At 33.9% G+C, this 25,604-nt stretch overlaps 1 protein-coding gene across 6 annotated transcripts in view; it reads left to right on the top strand.

The window, feature by feature from the left end:
* Ccpg1 (cell cycle progression 1) overlaps positions 1–25,604 on the top strand; it is a 67,467-nt gene that overhangs the window by 29,452 nt on the left and 12,411 nt on the right. For 3 of the 6 annotated variants that reach the window (XM_077799984.1, XM_077799981.1, XM_077799982.1), the window contains 3 exons: positions 2,891–3,012; positions 5,810–7,215; positions 9,411–9,508. In XM_077799984.1, coding sequence (XP_077656110.1) covers positions 2,891–3,012; positions 5,810–7,215; positions 9,411–9,508 — 1,626 coding nt within the window. Of the gene's footprint in view, positions 1–2,890; positions 3,013–5,809; positions 7,906–9,410; positions 10,491–25,604 lie in introns of those variants that run through there. The other 3 variants (XM_077799985.1, XM_077799983.1, XM_026413402.2) reach the window with 3 other exon arrangements.

The following is a 25,604-nucleotide window of genomic DNA, read 5'->3' as shown; positions in this document are numbered from 1 at the left end:
CACGCTCGCCTGGCATGCGTGCGGCCCGGGTTCGATCCTCAGCACCACATACAAACAAAGATGTTGTGTCTGCCGAGAACTAAAAAATAAATATTAAAAATTCTCTCTCTCTCTCCTCTCTCACTCTCTCTTAAAAAAAAAAAAAAAAAAGAAAAACTTCAATCTAGGTCTATATAGTAATGAAAATTGATTTAATAAAAATATAAGATCTAACCTGAATGACCTTTTAAAGTCACTACTTAAAGGACAAGTATTATTTTCTAAGTTCTGGCATGATCTCAGCACTCTTTTGGAGTTGATTGTAGAGTTGCTTTGAATTTCCCATCCACTGTGAAGTCATTTGCATTCCATAATCAGTTATTTACTTTATAATCATGTAACAGAAGTTAAGTACTAAGTGAGTCTCATTAAACACACTCACCAGCTTTGGCTTCATATAAAGTGAAGGGTCTCATCTATACTAGAAGAAAGAGAAAGCTCAGGATAGTAAAACACTGTACTCCAAGTATTTGGCCATGACTCAAATTCTGAAAGTACTTCTAAAATTAATAAAAGATTATTATATCTTTATGATGCACTTACCTTCCCTATTCTTATCTTGCAGACTATACACTAAATTATCAGTGGAGTTCATTTGATTTGGTTTTCTCATGGAGTTGCTTTAAGTATTGATAGGCTGTTCAGTTCTTCAGCAGACAACTGGGTGCTAAGTTATAACAGAAATGAATTACTGCTCAAAGGCTATACCTACTTAGTCATCCTAGAGGTGGTAGGATTTAAATTGGGTTAGTCTTAGCAAGCTTATGATGGGCAGAAGGGAAGGTGAGACATTCTAGTAATGGAGAACCTCATAATTTGCAGAAAAAGGAAACTTTTTGGTTTCATAACAATGAGAGGATTGCCTGGACTATGGAATAGTTTAGAAATAATGGGAGAGGTGGGTGATACTAGATTGTATCACATCTTGGAATCTGGGTAGGAGAGTTTGATTTATTGAGTGACTTGACAGTGATATTGTTAGAAGAAGAAAAAGTATAGGAAGATAAATGGTATGGGACAAAGTAGAACTTCTAGGAGTTTTGTAATCCAAATATTTGATAATAAGGGCCTTGAAAACTAGTGACAGTGGGGATAGAGGGATTAATAAAGTAAGGACACTGAAGAGTAATAGAAGATAGGACTTTGAATCTGGATAGTAAGTTTATTAAATTCTAAGAAAAGTGCTAGCTGCTTCGTTTTTGGAATTGGGAGTTAATGAGAAAGGGTTTGCTAGATGATAAATAGGTGATAAGCATAGTTTGGATTATTTTTACTCAGATTAATTCTAGACTGGTTGAAGTAGGTGTCAAAGTTTAATTTTTTTTTCTACCATAAAGAGGCCCTCAGAATTGTGCCTAATAGGCACCTAGATATTATTGGCTAGAAGCTCAGGTCAGAGATTGCAACTGTATCTGTATCTGAGATGTCTTAACATGAATGACAGAAAAACTGACAGTGGGTAAATGTGTTGAGAAAAGTAGTGTTTGTAGACATGACTATGCCAAAGATAGTATCTTGGAGAGGTAATGCTTTATGGGTAGGCAGCTGAAAATGCAAGGAGAAAAGCCCCAGTGATTAGTGAGATTAAAGGACCACATTAAGACAGTCATTAAGCATATGCTATGTTAATAATATCTCACATTCAACTCTCACTATGGTTTTTGGTCATTTTCCCGTGGACAAAGGAATTCGTCTGGTTAGCTCTTTAAAATAGAAGTTTTCTGATTACTCTGGGTATTATAAATATAAGTGTATTCCAACATTTAAAAAACCCTGAATTTCTTTTGAGTCATTTTGAAACAATGAATTCTATAAATAAAACTTAAAAATAAATTAATCCTAATGCAGAATTTCATATTCATATTTCATATTGTGGTTATACTATCCAACAGTTATCTGTAAGTTGTTAAAAGTTTTTGATATTTTTCAAGATGAAGACATTTTAAAATAATTTTTGTAGCAGTAAAGAGGGGAAAACACGGTAAACTACCATTATGTCCTTTTATTTTTAAATTGTATGACATCTCTTCATATGGTATGTCCACTCAGTAATATTAATGCTGCTGGATGCATTTTGCCCTATTTTTGAATTAGTGTTTTGTTTTGTCCATGCATGAAGTTTGTAGGAGCATGTGAACGGCATGTCTTGGCAAAATAACATTTTGATTTTAGGGTGAAAATAAAGGAGTCTTCCTTTATCATTGCTGGGATAGAGACAGTGGTACTCCACTACAGATTTAACCATTGCAGAGTTCTTAAAAGATTTGGCTTTGAGAATCGTAGGTACCAGACAGTTGTTTTCTATGATGTACTTTTTGGGCTTGTTGTATCCTTTAGGCAGCATATTAGAGACACATACATAGAAATTTTATGTTTTCATGTTTACTTTTAACCTGTGAAAAAAACACTTACCAATTGTTTATTTCTCTGTGTAAAGGGATTTTGAGTAATTTACTTACTTAAAGATACCCACAAAATGACATCTGAATGTCTTCAATATAGTAAGAATGTTTAATAAATTATTTCTTGTTAGAGTAAATGTAGGCTGGTCTGTTCATTTTAATCAAAAGGCTAGTGAACTGCTTAAATGTTCCTGGGTCTATACTAAATACATTGACTATTTGGACTGGTTTGTATTATAACTAACCTCCATCATCATTTGATGAATGGTATCATATTTATTCCTTGTTTATAAAAAGTCAGGATTTTTAAAGAAACAAAATGCTGACACTTTGAAAAATGATTTTATCTAGATTTAGAGACAGATTATATTTAGATGAAATGTTTTCTATATTTTAAAATACTGGTGATCATAATGTTTCATGCTTCTAATAAAAATTTTTCATTTTAGGCACAGTTCAGATTCAGAAACACCAAGATTTAGTCAGAAAGATACACGAAGATGAACTGAATGATATGAAGGATTATCTTTCTCAATGCCAAAAGAAACAAGGACCTTTTATAGATTCTAAGGTGTGTACCACTAAAAAATATTAAAAATAATTGTTAGTATTTGTACTATTTAAATAAAAAGTGCAGTGAAAATTAGTAATATTGGTAATTGTTTATTAAGTACTTACTATATCTTAGTCACTATCAGGTAAGCACTGTGTATCTCTTATTTTTTATAACAATATTGTGATTTAAGCAAGCGTTCATTTTATAGATGGTAAGGAGAGCTATTTGTTTCCAAGTCTCTAATTTCAGAGGCCTTTCTTCATAACTGTTGTATTTAAATAGCATCATTTAAAATTGACATTCGAGATGTATGTTTTTTTCACGCACACATTTTGTATACACACCACTTTATTAACATTGTTCTCACAGAGCTCAGTAAAATATTCTCAGGAGCTGGGGCTTTATAGCTGATCCAGGATCTTCTTTGGTGAAATGGCCAGTATTTTTAACTGTTTTTGTTGTTAGATCTGACAGAATGGAGGGCATGTGTATTTTCCTACCTAAAATTCACCTAACTTCAACAGGACTATACAGTCAATTCTGTCTCCTTACCTGACACCTTAGGTGGTTTTTGAAGTTAAGAAAAATAGTTTCATATTTTGTTCTTCCCTAGGAAGGGTGGTAAAGGAATGATAGTAAACTCAGGATAGAAAATTTAAGTTGTTGATTTTTTCCATCCATTCCACCATATCTCCCTTATAGTTTATGTATGTGTACTTTATAGGTTTATGATAACATTTCTTGGAAAGAATCCTGGTTTATGTTCAAATTGTATCTTTCAGGGAGTACTGCTAAAGTGAATTTTCAGTGGTGCGGTTTTTCCAAGTATATTACAAGGTGCCATTTTCTTAGTTTCTGGTTCTGGAGGATGGCATTGGCTTTTACAAGACATATGTCTTTACAGAATTTTTTCAGATCTCATTTCCTATTAAGTGTGGTTCAGGTGTTGAAGCTGTTTGGAAGACCTGCCCAGAATCTCTACTTGTCAATCACTTAATTTCAAGATCAAGTTTATATATGAGGAATGCTGAATTCTTCAGTTCCCCTGTGGCTTCCTGTGTTTGTGCAATAAAAGATTACATTACATAGGGCTCTAGTACTATTGGGTAGATGAAATTTGTTGTCTCAGTCAGGTAGAGCAGATGAAATAATTATGATTGAACTTAAAATCTTAATTTGTCCTTTGAAGATTGAGTTAAACAGTGAAGCAACCATTTCAATTGTTTTTCAAATGTAAAATTATTCAAATGTAAAATGCTATTATTCTCTTGAGCTTTTTTCCATCCTTTTTCTTGTTAAATTAGATTATGATTATTGTCTGATTCAAATAGGATTAGCCATATAGAAAATTAAGCCAAAGTTAGATATCACTTTGTAGATTTACAGTGCTTGGGATTGAATCCAGGGGTGCTTTATCATTGAGCTACCTTCCTACCCCTCCCCCCCTTTTTTTATCTTGAGCCCCCTTTTTTATCTTGAGCCAGGGTCTTGTTATATTTCCCAGGCTGTAATTGAACTGGTTATCCTCCAGCCTCAGTCTCCAGAGTAGCTGGAGATTACAGGTGTGTGCCACCAGGCTTAGCTACAGTAGAATTCTATAAACCTGATTGAGCAGTTTCTCTGTCAAAGGGTGCTGACTTCAGAGTTACATTAATCTATATATTAATCTTCAGAGTTAATCTGTACAGATTATGGAGTTAACTGTAATCTGGTTTATAGTGACTTGAAATTTGGGGAATGACTTACATTTCAAAGATTTAGTCTGTCCTTCAGTGCTTGTAGAATTCTGCCCTTATCTAGAAATGTTTTTATAGGATTAAAATGTTTCAACTAGGACTAAGAATATCTGAAGTGTTTCTAAACCAAGGACCTTGTGAATGCCAGGCAAGCACTGTACCACTGAGCAACATACCCAGCTTTTAATTTTTTTTTTTTCCAAAATTTTGAGATAGTGTTTCACTGAATTGCTGACACTGGCCTCCAATTTATGATATTCCTACTTCAGCCTTCTGAGTAGGAGTGTGCCATCATATATTACAAACTCAATTTTTGGAAGCCTTAAGTCAGCTCTAGATGACATGTTACTTTTTATAAAGATAACTTTCTTAATTTAAGAAATGGAAAAACCCTTAGTCTTATCTATATTCTTAGTTTTTTTTTTTTTTTGGAGAGCATCCTGTATTCAAAAAATAGACTACTCTGTTTCTTCTAACATATAAATGGTGCTTGAAGCCAGTAAGAACTTCATATTATTATGAGAAGCCTCAATCAGAGGCACTCCTCATTTTTTCTTTCTTTTGCAGTGCTGGGGATTAAACACAGTGCCTCAGACATGTTGGGCAAGCACTCTACCACTGAGCTATATCTCAGGCTGCTTATATATATTTTTTCCCCATTCAGGAAAGGATAGCCATTTATTATTTGTTTTATTAGTGCATTATAGTTATACATAAAATCAGGTTTCATTTTCACATAATTATATAAGCATGAACTATAATTTGCTCTAGTTCAGTCCTCCGTATGTCCTCATTCCTTTATTCTACTCTGCTGGTCTTACGTTTAGGGATTAACTGAGCTCTAGATAACTTTTGTCTTTATAAATTCTTCCACCATACTATTTTTCTTAATTTGATATAATTCTCTGCACTGCATTTTCTTTTATGTGAAATTTAGTGATTTCTAGTTTTTTACTGTTGAAATAGTACACAGGAGGACCTGTAGAAATAAAGACACTAAAGTTAATAGGATGTATTTAAAGATTTTGCAGCTTTTAAAACACTTGACATTTTTGTTCTCTTCCAAAAAAATTTAGTCATTGAAAGAAAACCTTGCAAGGTGTTGGACTCTTACTGAATCAGAGAAGATATCCTTTGATACTCAGAAAAAGAATCTTGCTACAGAAAATCAGTATTTAAGAATATCTCTGGAGAAGGAAGAGAAAGCCATATCTGCATTACAGGAAGAGTTAATGAAGTTAAGAGAACAGATTAGAATATTGGAAGACAAAGGAAGAAATACTGAATTAGTTACAGAAAATCAGAAACTTAAGCAGCATTTAGAAGAGGAAAAACAGAAAGTGCACAGCTTCCTTAGTCAAAGGGAGACTCTGTTGGCAGAAACTAAGATGCTAAAGAGAGAACTGGAGAGAGAACGACTGATAGCAATGACTTTAAGGGTGGAACTTCAGCAGTTAAGCAGGAGTCAGTCACAAGACAACTTAGATTCTCCCAGTATATTGACTGAAAAAAAGGAAATAGCAGTCTTACAGGAAAGACTCACTGAGCTGGAGCAGAAACTAAACTTTGAACAGCAGCGTTCTGATTTGTGGGAAAGACTGTATGTTGAGGCAAAAGATCAGAATGGAAAACAAGAAACTGATGGAAAAAAGAAAGGTAGCAGAGGAAACCACAGGGCTAAGAATAAGTCAAAAGAAACATTTTTGGGAACGGTTAAGGAAACATTTGATGCCATGAAGAATTCTACCAAGGAGTTTGTGAGGCATCATAAAGAAAAAATTAAGCAGGCTAAAGAAGCTGTGAAGGAAAATCTGAAAAAGTTTTCAGATTCAGTTAAATCCACTTTCCGACATTTCAAAGATACCACCAAGAATATCTTTGATGAAAAGGGCAACAAAAGATTTAGTGCTCCAAGAGAAGAAACAGCTGAAAAACCAAGAACAGTTTTTCGTGACTGTTTACATCCACAGAATAAGGCACCTATGCAAGACCAGAATCGTGGAGGCCCTACTCTGCAAAGGGAAGGAAGGAAAGAGAAGCCAACTCACTTCGAAGAATTTAGAAAAAATACAAATTTACAGAAGTGCAGTGCTGAGCATGATGACTGTAGGGGAAGTTATCTCAGAAAGGCTTGTTCTGGTATATTTGAATATGCTCAACAAGAATCCGTTAATCCTTTTAAGGTAATGATGAATCCTGTAAAGATTGATGAATTTAGACTGTTAATTGAAAGATACTTATTAAAAGAATTGGATGCTTTTCATCATTGGAAAGAACTAGATCAATTCATCAACAAGTTTTTCCTAAATGGTGTCTTTATCCATGATCAGAAGCTTTTTACGGACTTTGTTGATGATGTTAAGGATTATCTTAAAGATATGAAGGAATATCAAGTATATAATGATGGAGTGTTTGAGAAGCTGGATGAATATATATATAGACACTTCTTTGGTCACACTTTTCCCCCTCCATATGGACCCAGGTCGGTTTACATAAAACCATGTTATTATAATAGTTTCTAACAATTGTATATTGTGGTAGCATTTTTATCATTTGATAAGTTTCTTAGGTTACTATTTCTAAAAGACATGCTTTATTATTCCTGAAAATTTAGAATAGATTGAAAGATATAGTTTTAAATTTACAAGTATTAAAAACTGAAAATTTCATATAACAATCACTGATTTAAACAGATGGTTTGATTTATATCTTAAAAATTAGTTATGGATATAGAAATCCTATTTTGGCTGATTATGTTTCTTTTTAGTATAGTTGATATGAAAAGATAATTACCTTAAGTGGAATTATTTTCCTTTAATTTCTTTATTCACCTTGGGAAGCTATGAGTGAACAACACAAATTTTACTCTGAAATCATAAGAGCTCACATGTAACAATTATAGTGCCCTACCTGTTGTCATTTGTCCATTCCATATTCCAACTTAATTATTATATGTAATACTTACTACAGAATTATTTATAAGGGTAGTGGCACGATCAAAGAGGCAACCTCAACAAGCCAGAAATTCTAATGTGTATACTTCATAATAACTTTTAAATCCATTGTTTATCTGCTTTTTATTCTGTAACATGAAACTCTAATACTCAAATGTTAGCTTCACTTTTTACCTTTGAGATACATATATCTATATGTTTTTATGAATAAATGTAATGTGTCTATAAAATAATGAGACTGATTATGGTGTCTTTAGTTATTCAATATCTAGTGCTATAATGAGCAAAGTGTTGGGAGGCTGTCTTGAGGAAACAAATTGAAAATTTCTTAATGTAAATAAGCTCACAAGCTAGGCAGATACAGAAAATTAAATGAAGATATGGAGGGACGTATATGGTGGCCTCAGGTGTCTGGAGATGTCTGGAAAAGCTTCATGATGAGGTGGCCTTGGAAATAAACTTGTTATACTATCTTTTGAAGGGTTTTCACTTGAAAAGCCTTGGAAATGTGAAGCAAGGTAGTGCAGGGGGGATGAAAAAAAGATCATGATGGCCTTGTTTTATGCTAAAGGATTTGTCTTGCAGGATATGCAGAATTTCTGAAGAATTTTGAAGTAGAGTGGAATGATAGATTAATTAGATGACCTTCTAGATTACTGCCAGCAGCCTGGAGGATTCATTGGCAAGGTGTGAAGCTAGAATGCAGTATAATAGTTGGAAGCTGATGAGTATTAGAACTAAGAAAGAGTAAAGACAGTTACACAGTAGGTAAATAGTAAAATAGTTATTTCTTGTGCAAGATAAGTAGAAAGTAACAATGACTTCTAGATTTCTGGGATGGGCTACCTTGTGGATAGTGATATCACTCAGATATGGAATGCAGGAATGTGCTTTTGGGCAACAGGAATTGGTGTAAAAGTTGTGAAGGTATCTATTGACATCAATTAGAGAGGATTACTTGGCAGTCAATTAATGTTTCTGCCTCTCTGGCCCAAACTCTCTGTGTGTGTGTGTGTGTGTGTGTGTGTGTGAAGACAATCTCCACTGGAGGTATTTATCAGACCCTTGGGGAACACCAACATCAGTGGGGTTGTAGAGAAGTCTGATAAGGGCAAGACTACAGAATAGTATCATGAAAACCCAAGTAAAAGTAATATTTAAATTGCATCAAATACTTTAAAAGTTGAGGACTGAAAATATTTCTTGGTTTGGGAATTGGATGCCCAGGTTAGCATTATAGACTTGCCATAATGTAGTGATAGAAACCTGCTCATGGAAACTGAGGGAAAAAATGCAGATGTTGTGAATTTTTGCTAAAAAAGAAAAAGAGCCTTTTTTGGTAAGAAATGTGTGTATATTTCTGTGAGGGATGAAGCCAATGGGAGAGGATTGATTTTTTTTTTTTTTTTTTTGAGAGGAGGAAAATAATGGAAACACATCTCATTATTTTATTGTCACATTCTGTTCTTATTATCTCCTCAGTATTTTCCCTTTGTCAGTACAGTTACATTTGTCTGTTTTTGCTTTCTAAAGGGTAAAAAATGTATAATACTCACTGAACTCCCTCTCCCCTGCTTTATAGTATGGACATAATAGGATTATACTGTGTTAACATCTTTTTGCAGAATGTTCAGATAGATTAATGGAGAAAAACATTAAAATTGGTTTTTATTTAAATAATTTGAACTCTAACATAGATGAAAAATGTGTTTACTACTTTCAGTCGACCTGATAGAAAGCAACGTATGGTAAATATTGAAAACTCCAGGCATCGAAAACAAGAGCAGAAGCACCTTCAACCACAGCCTTATAAAAGGGAAGGTAAATGGCATAAATATGGTCGCACTAATGGAAGACACATGGCAAATCTTGAAATAGAATTGGGGCAATTACCTTTTGATCCTAAATATTGATTCATGATTAAGTTAAATTAGAAAATTCAGAGAGACATGGATGCTTTCTACAATATCTGGTGTTTAAACTAAGATCAAATTATCAAGATGACAGTGTCTGTCTTTCATTTTTTAAAGTTCAGTTTGGTCGCTTTGTATTTATATTATTACACAGAAGCATCAATCAACAGCTTACTAACCTACATATTCCAGTAGTTTAGCTTTGTTGAACGTTTTTTCCTTTTTTTTTTTTTTTTTGGCACTGGAAAAAAGTTTCATTAAAGAAGCCAGGCACACAACAGATTTTGTGCATGAAATGAGACTTCCTAGCAGTGTATGAGCTTAAAGCAAGCTCGTCTCATATGTGACAAAGTGTAATTAACACTGATTGTGTTAGAGTTTTGCAGTAGTAGAAAGTACATTGTGATGGGATTTCATCTCTAACATTTTATAATCTTACACTTCTTGTCTTTTTGTGGGTTCAAGAGCCTGTTCACTTGTGAAGAATTTGCTGCCCTCTTAAGAGCTTGCTGACTTGTTCTCTTGTGAAATTTCGTGCACATCTAAATATTATGGAAGAAATAATAAAACTACACCATGAGGAAAACTAAAGGTCTTTATTTAAAATCTGGCATTACATTAATATGTGATTTCTTATTCTGTGATATTTTATACAATTTCTCAGTAGTGATATTTGGTAAAGCAATCCACAGTGGCTTTTTGCAAATTCCAGGAGTTAAACTTGGTGTTGACTAAAGTGTCTAGCAGCACCTGAATATTTCTACCCAGAAATGTCAGTTTCTCTGGAGAAGCTGTAAACACAATTTAGAATTTCATCTTCTGTTGATTTCCCCATTTAAGTTTTCTTTCATAGACATATATGTGACTTCCAGTTCGACCCTCCGGCAAGTGAGTGTGGAAGAAAACAGCAGTTCTCTCATAATTTCTTGAAATTAGGAAAGTACTTATTTCCTAGAAGTAAATAAATGTTTAAGTAAATAAAGGCTACATTTTGTTGTATTGTTTCAAAGAATTTTAGAACTGTCAATTCTAATCACTCCTCTGCAACATTTTTCTTCATAAAACAATATTTCTTTTTAAAAAAATTTTTACTGGTGCATTATAATTATATAAAGTAGTGGGAAGCATTGTGTTGTATTCATGGATGCACACAGCACAATTTGGTCTATTTCATTCCCCAGTACCTCTCCTTTCCCTCTTCTCCCTTTCCCTGGCCCGAATCCTCTACTGATCTCCCTTATATTTTCATGAGATTCCCCTACCCTTGTGTTTTTTCCATTTTCTCTCTAGCAGCCACATAAAGGAAAGCAAACATAATAGCCCTTGACTTTCTGAGTCTGGCTTATTTCACTTAGTATGATTATCTCCAGTTCCATCTACTTTCCTGAAAAGAACACAAGAATTTTTACTCAGCCATCAAGACCAAAATTGTATATATATATATATATATATATATATATATATATATATATATAACATAACACATTTCCTTTATTCACTTGGAATAAAACAAGATTCCTTTAATAAAAGAATTAACTTACAATAACAAACATTCCTTGACAGTTTTAGAACTGGGGCTGATTTTGACTGGGAAAAAGACAAATTATGGAATATGGGGGTGAAAAAGACTATAAAATAGCTTATGTTATCTTTTTACCTGTGTGTTTGCTAAACCTGGGGTTGAATAAAAACATTGAGTTTTTTTTTTTCTTTTTCATGTTTACTTACCTCCTCCAAAACATTGAAGATGATCAAGTAAGTAGGCAGTGATGCATCATCAGGAAGCTCTTTATGTAACCAGATTAAGGGATTTAGGTAGAATGTATCTGCTTCATCAAGATACTGACTTTTCCCAGTCAAGTCTGGGGGACACTGGAGAAATCTCATTGGAAGTGGACAGTGCACATGGCTATGAGAAAAATATTATAATATTTACAAGAGGTTAAAAAACATGGTGAATGTTTTCTGTTACTCTTAAGATACATCATGTAACAGTCAGCAATTCCAATTAACGTGAAGAAGGAAGTCCTTAATACATATTACCAAACATGGAGAACATGATTCTCCACGGCATAAACAACAAGTCCAAACTTAAACATGAAACTCTCATTTCAAGGAGCAAAGTAAATAATTTAGCAGCTTGGGGGACTAACCATCCTCTAACCTTAAAGTACTGTTCAAAAAATCCAAATATTCTTTGGGATCAGGTAAGTTACCTCATTTTAGAGTAATTCTCTATAGGCTTATTGGGCAAGGTAGGAAAATGGTTAATAATGAAAAGGAATTTTTGCTTTCTTGCCTTTCTGGTCTGAAAGAGGGTGGATTACATCTTTAAATGACAAGTTTTACATACTCATGAAAGTTTACTAATAGGGAGCAACAAATGTTCACTGATTAACAATTTAAGTAATGGTTTTATTGTGGTATAGAGTATAAAAAGATGGATTTGTCTTTAAGGCCATGCAAAATGCCATGTTTTTAATTGTCTGAGGGAGAAACCGAACTTGATAAAAAGATTCAAAATGTTCAATTAGAGGGCTAGGATGTAGCTCTGATAGAGTGCTTGCCTAGCATCTGCAAGTCCTGAGTTCAATCCCAGGCAAGGTGGGGGGGGGGAGACCCAATTAGAAATGAAGTAAAATTATGGAGATTTATCTGTGAGATGCATATCAACTGAATTTATATAAGACTTGCTACTTCATAACTCATGGTTTTGGAGATGAAAAACAGAAATTCTTGAGAATTTTAATCTGGAATGGGCACTGGGCCTTCTGTTTTTAGTTTTTTTTCAGTATGTGCTTTGAAAAAGTACAAGATAAGAAACTGGATGTGGGGTGGTTTACACCCGTAATCCCAGCAGCTCAGGAAAGCTGAAGGCAGTAGGATTACAATTCCAGGCCAGCCTGGGCAACTTAGTGAGACCCTATCTCAAAATAAACAGCTAGGGACGTAGCTCAGTGGTAAAATACCTCAGGTTCAATCCCAGTACCACACACAGAAAAGTATAATATTAACCATACAAAAGTGAAAGATGTCAACCCCTATTATATATGGAGAATATCTTGTTATCACTAGAATTCCTGTACCACCAACATGAACATTGGAGGACAGTGAATGTCCCCCACTAAGCATGCATATATCTATATATCTCTATACAGGTATATAGATAGGTAAGTAGATAAGCATATGTATAATATAAAATTTATTTTGGGAGGACTGTATAAAAAAGAATCCTCAAGTTGAAGGAATACTTGAGGTCTTCCATCTAGCCTGTGGCTTTTGCAAGGCAATTCCAACTTGGTAAATTATGTGTTTATTATTGGCACTTGAGTATTCCAAAATGTTAAATTCTCAAAATTATATCCATGGTGATATTAATTTAATGTGCACATTGACAATCAACTCCAGATTGTTTAAAGCCAGGTTAAGTTAAACAGTTGTAGAATTTTATTTAGGGAAGCTAGTTGCTTTGCTCCTGTACCATTATTGACTGTTGGTAACTAGGATAGCTTCTTGGAATACAATCATAGGACCAAATGGATATCTTTTTGAATGCCTTGTACGGTAAGGCAACATTAGTATTTTATATTTCCTAGGAATACTTAATTCAAGCATTAGACTATCACTTAGTTGTACTCCCTGATTTTTATGGATCAGACACCTGATGCCCCAGAAGATTAAAAGACTGGTTTAAGACTGAGACAAAAGTACAAATGCAAATCTGAACTAGAATTTAGTGTTCTGAGATCAATTCAATGTTGTGTAAATAAAATTTAAGTATAAACCTTTAAAAAAGTATTTATTTAAAAATATGATTTTCATTGACAGAATAAATGATTTTTAAAGTACAGCAAATAAATGAGTGGAAGTTTAAATTTTCTTATCATTTGATCAATGATCAATTGAAATCTGAGAATTTTAAAGTAGTTTTATTTTCTCAATAATAACATATATAACAACTTTTATTACCTGTAATAAGGAGTAGAGTGGCAAGGCATCATTATAAATACTGAGGCTGAAGATTTATTGGGACTGTTGTGACAGGCTTTTTGAATATGACTCATGACATCAAGAGTACCTCGTTGATGAACTAAACCAGTATAGAGTGCGAGGAACATATTTGATAAAAACAGGAAACTTAGAGCTGTTTTTTTCCATGTTTTCAGGTGGGCTAGTGAGTATCCTATATGAAGATAGGTACATTGAATTGTAAAACTGGCAATCTTTTGGTTTCTTATGTTAATTGCAGATACATTTGTAATTTCATGGAAATGGCATAAACTGCAATGCTGTTGTAGACACAAAAAATAAGCAGTTAAGTCATAATTTTTGTGACCATTCACTATCATTGTATTGTCATCTAGGTCTGAATTGTTCTAGTAAAAGGTCCTGTGGTGTGGTATATTAGCTTATGGCTATTGAGTCTAACATGCAGATTTTAAGTCTCTAAGGGTTTTCAAATCATCTGACAATCAAAGTTTACCAAGGGAACTTCAGAAATTGAAGTTATTAAAGGGAGAGTTAGACACATTACAATTATATTAATGAGTGAGCCATGAAAAGGCTAAGATGCACGTTTGTTTCTTACAGGGAAGTAACAGTTTCTTCAATGCACAAGATACTAGATTTTGTAACCCAGTAGGCATTTTTTTAACTGAAATTGAAATAATACAGCAAAACAGTTTTCACTGAAATGATCCACTTTCAAATGACCTAGCTTCAGAAAGCAGTAATCACCACCACATCAATGATGTGACTTAAAATTGGAGATTTTGCCAATCACTGAAGATGTGGGACTTTATATGAACTCTGGTGATTAGCTCTCAAAATATGGAGCCTTTCACTTCACACATTAGCTAACTTGTTGCTAACTAGATGCCAAACATGGCTTTCAAATTCTTAATTTAAAGTAGGTATGTAGAATATTTCTGGGTGAATTGCATAAGTGATAATAGTTTACCATTGGAGAACAGGCTAGGTGATTACGGACCAACCACTAGTATATTTATATTTGTACCATGAGCATTTTATTTTACAATAACATAGTTTTTATCAAATTCTCATCAGACTACTGTTAAAAAGTGTTGTAAATCCATTATATCCCAGATGATTACTTTCAAGGACAAATCTAAAAACTTGAGTATACTTTCTTTCAGTATCCACAGGGGTCTGGTTAGAATATACCACTCCCCAAAGAACAAAAATCCTCAAATGCTCAAGTCCCTTATATAAAATGATATGCATATTACCTACGCACATTCCCCCGATTATTTTAAATCATCTTTAGATGACTTAAAATATCTAATCTGTGTAAATAGTGACATATTATTTATGGAAATAGTAATGATGGTGATTTATAGAATAATAAGAATGAAAAGTCTGCCAGTACATTTTCCTGAATATTTTTAATCCTTGGCTAGTTTGAATCCATGGATGTAGAACATTCAGAAATAAGAGTATATAAGAAGGCCCTGTGTAAGTTGGCCCTTTTATTCAGCCATGCCTCCAAATCACATATTATTTAGCTTGATATACATACTTTAGTTTCGGATATTTAGCATGGCAATTATTCTCCAGCAAGGATTAATGAATTTCTTCTCACCAAGTTATGGTTCATGGCAGTGGACAATAATGGGAAAGCCAGTACATTACTAATTACCATCACATTTACTGAGGAGTGGCAAGGACACATCCTGGTTTGGACAAGAATTATCAGAAAACCTAATGTTAAGAAAAAAATCTCTACTATGTTCTCTACTACTTTCTACCAATTAGAAAATATATGAGTTAATCTTTCTGCTTTCAAATACCCTGAGAAAGCTGTTAGGTCAGTTTAGTTTCAGTGATTACATGAGAGAAAGAGTAGTTTAATTTTGGAGTGGGATTTAAGAGGACAGGTATGGGTAAATGGTGAGACTTTGAACTTAACCACAATGAGAGTACTGGGTAAAGACAGTGGTATTAGGATGAATTTTGGTTGCTACTTTCTTAAGGAAACAAGTTGTATTTTCATGTTGTATAATGAGAAGTAAATAGATGATGTCCAAAACAAATATCGTTAGGTAGCATTGTAAGCATTTTATTTAGAAATAAGAAGGTAAATACCAAAATAACCTCTTAAAAGAATGTTTAAGTGATTGCTTATGGGGAGTTTTAAGAGGGAGTGCAGAGGAAGATCATTGTTTTTTTTTTTTTTAAACAAACTACTTAGGAATGACAATTCAAACAGTGTGCATGTGCAACTTTAATAACAAGATCAGAATACAGAAAACAAAGTGGCCTAACCCAAGAGAAGCAAGTCTACCTTGGCCACTGTGTTAAAAACTAATTGATACCCAACTCAGAATTGGCAGCATGTACTAGAAACATCAGTACCTAGTTTGAGAGGAGAGGCATAAGGTAAGAATTTCAGCAATGTTAAGCCAGTAGAGTTTTCCTTTTACAGGTAAATTTGAGATACAACTTTACACATGTCACTAAAGATCACAACCAATCATAGAAGGTATGTTTATAGAATCCTAGAGGACTGAGGAAAATTCAGACTAAGCAAGATAAGTTACTGCAGACTGAAAAAAAACCCTGCTATAATTAATTATTCTTCCTATGTTCAGTTTCATTATTTCCCTATCAAATGGTCTGGGCTGGCCTTTTGAATTGCTTTGAGCAAAGAAAATGTGATGGAAATTCAGAGCCAGGGATCCCTCTCTAGTGATCCTGGATATACCAAGTGAATAGACCTCAGGTAGCCAATTGGAGGATGAAAGAACAGAAGAGCTATCAGCCTTAGCCAACAACTGGATCCCAGACATATGAGAGCCCTGCCTAGGTCAACAGAGCTGTCTGACTAGACAACTGGTCACATCTGCATAAGTGAGCACAGCAGAGATGAGAACAACTGCACAAATGAAGTATAGACTTATAAATAATACTAAATGGAATTTTAGGCCACTAAGTGGTTTTCTTTTGGAAATGATGTCTCACTACCTTGTCCAAGCTGGACTAGAACTTGCAATCCACCTGCCTCAGCCTCCCAATTAGCTGGTCCAGCCACTAAGTTTTGAAGTGGCTTATTAGACATCAGTGGCTGACAAAGTTGTCTTTTTTATATAAAATAAGGTTAAAATAGGCCATACAAACAGAATAAGGCTCAGATTTGTGATATAACAATTTCAGGTGTCAGGAAAGTTTCAAATTTCGTCATTTAAAACACCAAGAACTGCAAAGAGAGCCACTTTTCTGACAGTGTTTCCTGAATGTCCAGATTTCTGTCTAGGTGAGCTCCTGCTGGAACCTCCTGGCAGTAAAGGTCTGTTGACTCTTAGTGGAAGTACAAATTATCTAGGAGTCAAGAGATTCTTTGGGCCCATCCTAGAATGTTAGTTCTGTGTGTCTGGAGAAAAGAGAATACCTTGTGAGGAGATAAGGTGTTTTTCTAAGTCTCCATCTTGAATAGATACTTAATGAAAAGGTGATTGTGGGGCTTGGGATTGAACCCAGGGCCTCACACTTTCTGGGCAAGTGCTTTACAATTAAACTATACTCCCAGACCAAGAAACTGATAAGAATCCATTAAAATGGGGTCTTCTCATGCCTTCAAATTTTATCTCAAATTTTGAGACCCAGAATAGGGCCTAATTACAGGCATCCCCCCACTTAAAAGACTCAAACTTATGGACTGGGAATGAGGATTCAGACACTTTGACATTTCTGTAAATGCTTTATAAGAAACAGGGCATAGAAGAGGACACAGAAACACCCAGATTCCTAAATAAACCAAACCAAACCATAAACAGATTGACAGATGGGGACACACACACACATTTATCTTCCAGTACTCTGACAATGCTTAATTATAACTAATGCTCAAGTCACTGTAAAAATAAAAACTTTAAAATCTAAAGTGATTTGTTAAAAGATTTCCTCTGGTAAATGGACCCACTATTATTAAAATTTGCCAAATGCTGGGCTGGGGTTGTGGCTCAGTGATAGAGCGCTTGCTTCACACATGTGAGGCACTGGGTTCCATCCTCAGTACCACATAAAAATAAATAAAGATATATATTTAAAAAAAATTTGCAAAATGTGTACTTGTATATGAAGACTACAATAACAAAATTTGAGGGTTAGGTTTAAGTACTTCATATAAGTCACATACATAGATGTATATATTTACCTAAATAGTAGAGAGTACATATATCTGAAATCTGTAGGAGCTGATGTGTACTTGGTCAAAGAAGGCCACCTAACTCAATGGGTCATCTGGACTTTTTTTGTTAAGTAAAATTAAGACTTAGATTTGTAACTCCGTAGTTTTTTCCAGTCTCCAGTCCCAGTCCAAGTTGGTAATTCATTTCCTTCCCTCCTAATTATTATTTTTTTAAGGTTGTACTATTTGAAGGAAGCTAAAGTAAATTCAAATTTACTTTGAATTAAATTTGAAGTTAATAAAATTTTAATTCTTAATTTTCCCAAATCAATCAATGCAGAAATTCAGATTTTCTTGAGCTAAGTCAAATAAGATATTTTTAAAAAGTCACAGGTAAAAACTACAATGCATATACCTTATGGAAAAATACAGAAAGGGCCAAAAATAAAATCACAGGAGTGAATTGTTTTAAAACTACATTCATGGCTAGGTGTGGTCATGCATGCTTGTAATCTCAGCAATTTGGGAGATTGAGGCAGGAGGATCGCAAGTTTGAGGCCAGCCTCAGTAACTCAGTGAAACCTTGTCTCAAAATAACAATTATTTTTTAAAAAAGGGGGGGGGGCTGGGGATGTAGCTCAGTGGTAAAGTACCCTTGAAGTTAATCCTCAGTGCCAGGGGAGGAAAAAAAAGCATAGGCATTAGTCACTCTTAAAGGGGTAAATAGTTTGTGTGTAAAGGCAACAAAAACTAGTTTAAACAGCTACAAATATATCCTTATGTTTTTATCTAACTTCATAGGATACAGGAAAAAAAATAATTACAATTAGCTTATAATTAGCAATTCTCATTTAGCTTAGTTGAAAATAAATAATAGTTAATGAGCATTATTTTAACTATTACTATATAATTTTTTTATTTTAATAAAAACACTCACCACAGAACACCATACAAAATGGTAAAACTGGATAGATGAACCTGAATTCTTTGTGGCCCAACATGCTATAATAATAAAAGATATTAAGAAAAAAATATTATGTACCATTTTATTATGATACATGATCATTTGAAAAATTAATGTATTTAAAATGAAACACAATTAACATGATCTGTATGTTTTCTAAGTATTGGAGATTGAATTTCTTCAGGAATTAGTCTTGTTATTTTGAAGTTATAAGGTAATTATGATGTGTCAAAACTAATCATGACATTTAATGTTAAAGTGAAATTATAAAGTACAATTATATTCTAACACAGCTTTCTGTTACCAATTCAGTCAAGCAGTATTACACAAATTTGGAATACAGATACATACATTTTCATTTTAATATTTCTCTGGCCCTTTAATACTTAAATTTTTTAAGGAAATAAAATTTGTTCAACTAATTAAAAACTGAGTATAATCCTGGTTATCTGAAGTATTTATATGCGCACCAGCATAATTACTACTATTTCTGACTTTTAAAATAATCTCTTGGGCTGGGGATGTGGCTCAAGCGGTAGCGTGCTTGCCTGGCATGCGTGCAGCCCAGGTTCGATCCTCAGCACCACATACAAACAAAGATGTTGTGTCCGCTAAAAACTAAAAAATATTAAAAAAAATTTCTCTCTTTCTCTCTCTCAAAAAAAAAAAATCTCTTAACAAATCATAAAAGTTAATGTATTAGTTTACTTTTCAAAGAAACTAATTTCATGGTAACATTTACTACTTGAACAAATAAAATCTTACCTATATATTATCAGTGTCCATAGCACAGTCACCAAAAGTATCTGGTACTTCTTCGGGGCTAGAAAGCAGCCATGAATAAAAAAGGGTAAGTGAGTACCCAAGACAACTGGAAATCCTTGACTGAAGTACCAATGCCATGGATGAGAACCATAGAATGTTCCCAAGTTCTGCAGCACGTTAAATTTCAAAAAATTAAACTGAACCAGAGTCCACTGGAGTAGTTGAAGGTAAAAGAAATAAAAATGTGTTAGTGTCAAGCATTACTCTGGCATGAGGGAATTTGAAAGAACTTTAATATTCAATCAGAATTTAAGTCTAAAAACCAGGCAATAGTTAACAATAATTTTAATTAATGATTATATGAAATCACTCAACTATAGTTTTTTCTTTAAGTACTGATGTGGTCTTTGTTATTTTTAAAAACAGTAGGGTTTTTGAGATTTAAGATGAACCTGAAAAATTGCGAATAAATGTTCACACACAGTTTGGTAATGTTATACATCCAATTAGAGATAGAGAGGATCCTAAAACTAACTTTTAGTAGAGGGTATATGTGGTAACCATATTAACCTATATTTACTCTAGTACCTTACAATGTCACATATTATCTACTAATGTAAAACTCTACAATTACGACAATTTGAATCATAGCACAAAGCGGATGATGACAGCAACAGTAATAACAAGTAAAATTAAGTGCTCACTTGAGCCAGGAACTGTTATTATTTTATGTGTTATGTCATTTAATCTTACTCAATTGTGACAAATGTCACAATTATTCCCAGATAAAGGAACCATAGAAAGAAGAGTTGGAAATTTGTCCAAGATCACCTGGCTATTAATAAAGAATATTAGGCTTCAAAATATGGACAGGATTCCAAAGCCATAACCAACTTCTACGTTGGAAAAAGGGAATTTAAAAACAAAGGCCATTATGTACAGTTATTAGATTAAAATCTCAAACCAAAAGACTGAAGAATAGAATATTTGGTTGGTGTGATTTCTGCATGATTAAAATCATTAAAATTCTTAAATTTTATTACTTTAGAATAATATAAATAATATAAATTTTATTACTTTAGAATAATATTTTAGAATAGTATTTCTCTGGCTCTTCAATACTTAAAATTTTGCCTTAAAAGACTTCTGAACATTCGCTAGGAATACAACAGCACAGCAAATTGCACCAAAAGCATACACTAAAAGTCTTTTTAATAAAATGTAGCACACAGCATTTTTTAAAAAAATATTTGCCTCTGAAATATTAATGGATTAAAAAAATCCAACTTGAGGTTTTAGCACAACAAATGGTCAAAATAAAAAGTAGCTGTTAGCTTAATATATTTTTACTTACTTGACCAAAAAAAATACGATCAATTATTAGAGACAAACTCAAAGTTACAAACCTGAAAAACAAGAAGAGAATGGTGATTCAATTTCTGAACCTGCTGAAGATCCAATATTGCTGTATGGTTTTTGCATGTATCTTGCACTAAAAGCCACTTTTAAAATGTTTCACAATTTCACCAGCTAAATATGAATGTAAACATTTTGAAAGATCTTTTGCTATGAGAACATGCATTTAAGCAGATTTTTCTTTTCAATGCTAGGGATTAATTCCTGGGCTTTATGTATGCTGAACAAGTGCTCTGCCTCAGTTATGTACCCATCCCTTAATTTTTTTTACTTTAAATTTTGAAAAGTTGCCCAGGTTGACCTGAAACTTGGTATCCTCCTGCCTTAGCCTCCTGAGTAGCTGAGATTGCAGGCCTGTACCACCATGTCCCCAGCTAAGTAAACTTCTGAAAATAAACACTATGTTTTCTGTTGCTACATAACAAGTTACCCCAAAACTTGGTAACTTAAAAATATGAATATTTATTACTTCATAATTCATGTGGGTAAAAAATCCAAGTGTAATTTGGCCGAGTTCCTCTGGTTTAAGAGCTCTCATGAATTGCAGTTGAGCTCTTTAGCTGAGAGTGCAGTTTCATATGAAAGCTTAATGGGTTGGAAGAGACAAGAGCTTCTGAATTCACAGGGTTACTGGTAGAGTTCATTCCCTTGACATGTGGATCTTTTTTTTTTTTTTTTTTTTTAAAGAGAGAGTGAGAGAGGAGAGAGAGAGAGAGAGAGAGAATTTTTAATATTTATTTTTTAGTTCTCGGCGGACACAACATCTTTGTTGGTATGTGGTGCTGAGGATCGAACCCGGGCCGCACGCATGCCAGGCGAGCGCGCTACCGCTGAGCCACATCTCCAGCCCGACATGTGGATCTTAAGACCATTTCATGACATAATGACTGGCTTCCAGCAGGGTGTCCGGCAAGAACGACGTATCCCAAAATGGAAGTCATTTGTTGAAGTGACATTCCATCCCTTCTGCTGTATGCTACTCATTAGAATTGAGTTGACAAATCTAGACCACACACAAGAAGAGGGGGTTATCTGATAGCATAAGTGAGTTTTACCTTTTTTGAATTTTATAAGAATGGTATCATACCATATGTACTCTTGTTTCTAGTCTCTCTCAATCATCATGCTTGTGAGACTGAACTGTGTGGTTTTTGTATGCTATAGTTCGTTTATTTACAGTTATAGTGTATGTAACTATGTATTCCACACTACCTTATTTATTCTGTTAATGGACACTGTGCTTCCCATTTTCAGGCATTATAAATAGTGTTGTTATGGACATTCATTTACAGATCCTTTTGTGTCCATTAATCTGTATCTCCTTTGGGTATATACCTAGAACTGGAACTGCATAGTCTAAGCCATTAGTTTGGAAAACTAAGTATTTATTCAATTTAATCTAGATATGAGGTTTTAGCTGATAATATATAATATTAATATCTTCAGATAGGTAGCTTGCTTTTTTTTTAACTCTCCTAATGGTGAATCTGATATACAAAGTTTCCTTAAACTATTTCTTAGTAGTCTTAATTACTGTAACTTTGTAATAAGTCTTAATATCTAACAGTATAAATCCTCTAACATTTTTTTCCCCTCCAATTATTCTTGGCCTATTGCATTCCACTTAAAGTTTAGAATCAGCTAGGCACAGTGGCACCCACCTGTAATCCCAGCGGCTGGGGAGAATCACAAGTTCAAAGCCAGCCTCTGCAATTTAGCAAGGCCCTAAGCAACTTAGAGAGACCCTGTCTCAAAATAAAAAGTAAAAAGGGCTGGGGATGTAACTTAGTGATTAAGTGCCCCTTGGTTTAGTCCCCCACAATACCAAAGAATAAAATGTTTAGAATCAGCCTTACAGTTCATTCTTTCTCCCCTTCTTTCTCTCTCACACACAGAGCCTAGTGATATTTAATAGGAATTGCAATGAGTATACAGACTGTAATGGTTTGGATCTAGAAATGTCCCTGGAAAAGCTCTTGTTTTGAAAGCATGATCCCCAATGCAGAAAGTTTCAGAGGTGGGGCTTTTAGGCAATGATAAAAGCTGTACCTGAATGGATTACTAGGAAGTAATGGGAGGAAGGTGGAGCATTATCCCACAACCCAGGATGTGCCCTGCCCCTTCCACTCTCTCTCTTCTCTCTGCACTTCCTGTCTGCCATAAGCCAGTTTTCCTCCACCATGCCCTTCTGCCATGATATTTTGCCTTACCTCAGGCGAAGCGGACTATGGACTGAACCTCTCAAACTGTGAGCATACTTTTACTTCCCTAAGTTGTTCTTGACAGGTATTCTGATCACAGTGATGAAAAGCCAACTAACACAGAACACTTTGAGAACTGATACTTTAAAATAATCTACCATCCACCAACATGGTATATCCCTCCATTTATTTAAGCCTCCATAAGTTTTTCCCAACAATGTATTGCAGTTTTCTGTGTAGATATCTTTTACAACACTTATTTGTAAGGATCTGATGTTTTCTGATGTCTTTGTGAATAATACTTTATTTTCCCTTCACCTATTCCTATAAATTTCTCATTGTAAATAACATTATTTCTATATATCCTTCATCTAGATTCCTCAAATGGTAATGTTTTACTATATTTCTTTTATTTCTTTCTCTCTTGAAATAGATATTTTTTCTGAATTGTTGGGGAATAAGTTGCGGACATCATTTACCTTTTTTAAAATATGTCAGTGGATATTCCCTAAAAAGAATGGTTTCCTATATAAACTACAAATCAAACTCATAAAATTAAAATTACATCTTTACTATCTAATTTTCAGACCTTGTTCAAATTTTACCAGTTGTCCTAACAATGTCATTTATAGTAAGAAAAAAATCTCCTTTATTATATTCAGTTTTTATGTTTTTTTTAATGATTCCTCATTTTTTTTTAAAGAGAGAGTGAGAGAGGAGAGAGAGAGAGGGAGAATTTTTTTTTTTAATATTTATTTTTTAGTTCTCGGCGGACACAACATCTTTGTTGGTATGTGGTGCTGAGGATCGAACCCGGGTCGCACGCATGCCAGGCGAGCGCGCTACCGCTTGAGCCACATCCCCAGCCCCTTTATGTTTCTTTATAATACTTTAATATAGCATGATGGTTCCTTAAGTTTTGTCTTTAATAACTATGGCATCTTTGAGGAATCAGGTCAGTTGTTCTGGAGAATATACCTCAATTTGGGATTGTCTGATGATTTTTCATGATTACATTCAGATTATGCATTTTGTCAGTGACACCACAGAAGGGATAAGAGTGTTTCAGTGCAGGGTTTCCATAATATTGATTTGTTAGATTACTTGGCAATGTTTACTTACTTGGTTAAGGTGTGTCTGCCAAGTTTCTGTGTTGTATAATTATCATTTTATTCTTCATAATTAGTAAGTATCCTGGGAGAGATACTTTGAAATTATGTAAATATTGTTTTTCTTAAATGTCAAACCAACTTTAGTGTCCAAGAGCAATTAATATTTGTTTATTGATCTTTTATTCAATGAACATGTTTAACTAATTAGTTACAACAGTTTATATCTTTTAGATTTTCTATACATAGAATCATATCATATGGCTGTACTTCTTTCTTACCAACCATTTAGTTGCTTTTCTTACTGCCCTAGCTAGGATGCATATTGTTGAACAGAAGTGGAGATAGGCATTCTTATTATCTTCTCCCACTCAGAGGAAAATATTTCAATACTAAGTATGATTTTGCTGTAACATATTTAATATAAATCACCATATTAATGAGTCCTTTTTCATTGCTTGTTCTCTAAGGGTTGTGTTTTAATTTTTATCCAAATCATGACGGGAATTTTATCATCTCCTTTTCTGTGTCTACTGAGAAAATCCTGTGATTTTTCTTTTTTTTTTTCTTCTGTTAATTTCTAAATATTGAATCAACTTCATATTTCTAGAATAAAGCTAATTTTGGTTGTAATATAATCCCCTTTATAATATGTCACTGGATTCAATTTGCTAAAATTTGTTTAGGATTTTTACTTTCACAGTTATGAGAAATACTGGTTTAAACCCGCCTTTTCTTGTCATGTCCTTGTTATACTGTGGTATAAAGGACATGCTCTTTTCATTACAGGAGTTAGGAAGTGTTCTTTTTTTTTTTTTTTTTTAATTCTGTGGAAGAGTTTGTGTAGATTGATTGAGGTTTCTGCTTTATTTTATTTTCTTTTTCCTTCTTGGTACTGGGGATAGAAACTAGAGCCTCACACATGCTAGATAGAGTGATTACTCTACCACTGAGCTACATCCCCAGCCCCAGTATTATTTCCTGAGCTTTGGGGGTTCTCTTAGTTATTTCTTAATTAACAAATGCTTGACACAAATAGGTTAAATGCTCTGAGTGAATAAACCATATCAACTTTGCTGAGAGACTAAAAAGACTTTTTTCATATACCTCAGTGTAAAAGTCTACTTGATCTGGGCCCCTCTTATCTTCTGACATTATCACATTCTCCCAGACTCACTCTCCTTTAGCTTTATTATTTGATGTTTCTTAAATAAAGCCAAATGTACCTTGTACTTGCTGGTCCCTTTGCCTGGAATGTTCTTTCTTTAGGTGTCTATAAGTTTCACTCTCTCATTCTTCTAGATTTTGGCTCCAATATAATCTTATTATGGTGGTCTTTCACAATTATTATATAAAAATAACACCCACATGCACACCAGCATTCTATCTTTTTAATTTCACAT

The sequence above is a fragment of the Urocitellus parryii genome, chromosome 6 (assembly GCF_045843805.1).
Source record: "Urocitellus parryii isolate mUroPar1 chromosome 6, mUroPar1.hap1, whole genome shotgun sequence".
NCBI classification, from domain to species: domain Eukaryota; kingdom Metazoa; phylum Chordata; class Mammalia; order Rodentia; family Sciuridae; genus Urocitellus; species Urocitellus parryii.
The sequence above is the reverse complement of the archived record's forward strand: the minus strand, read 5'-3'. Positions and strand labels throughout refer to the sequence as shown.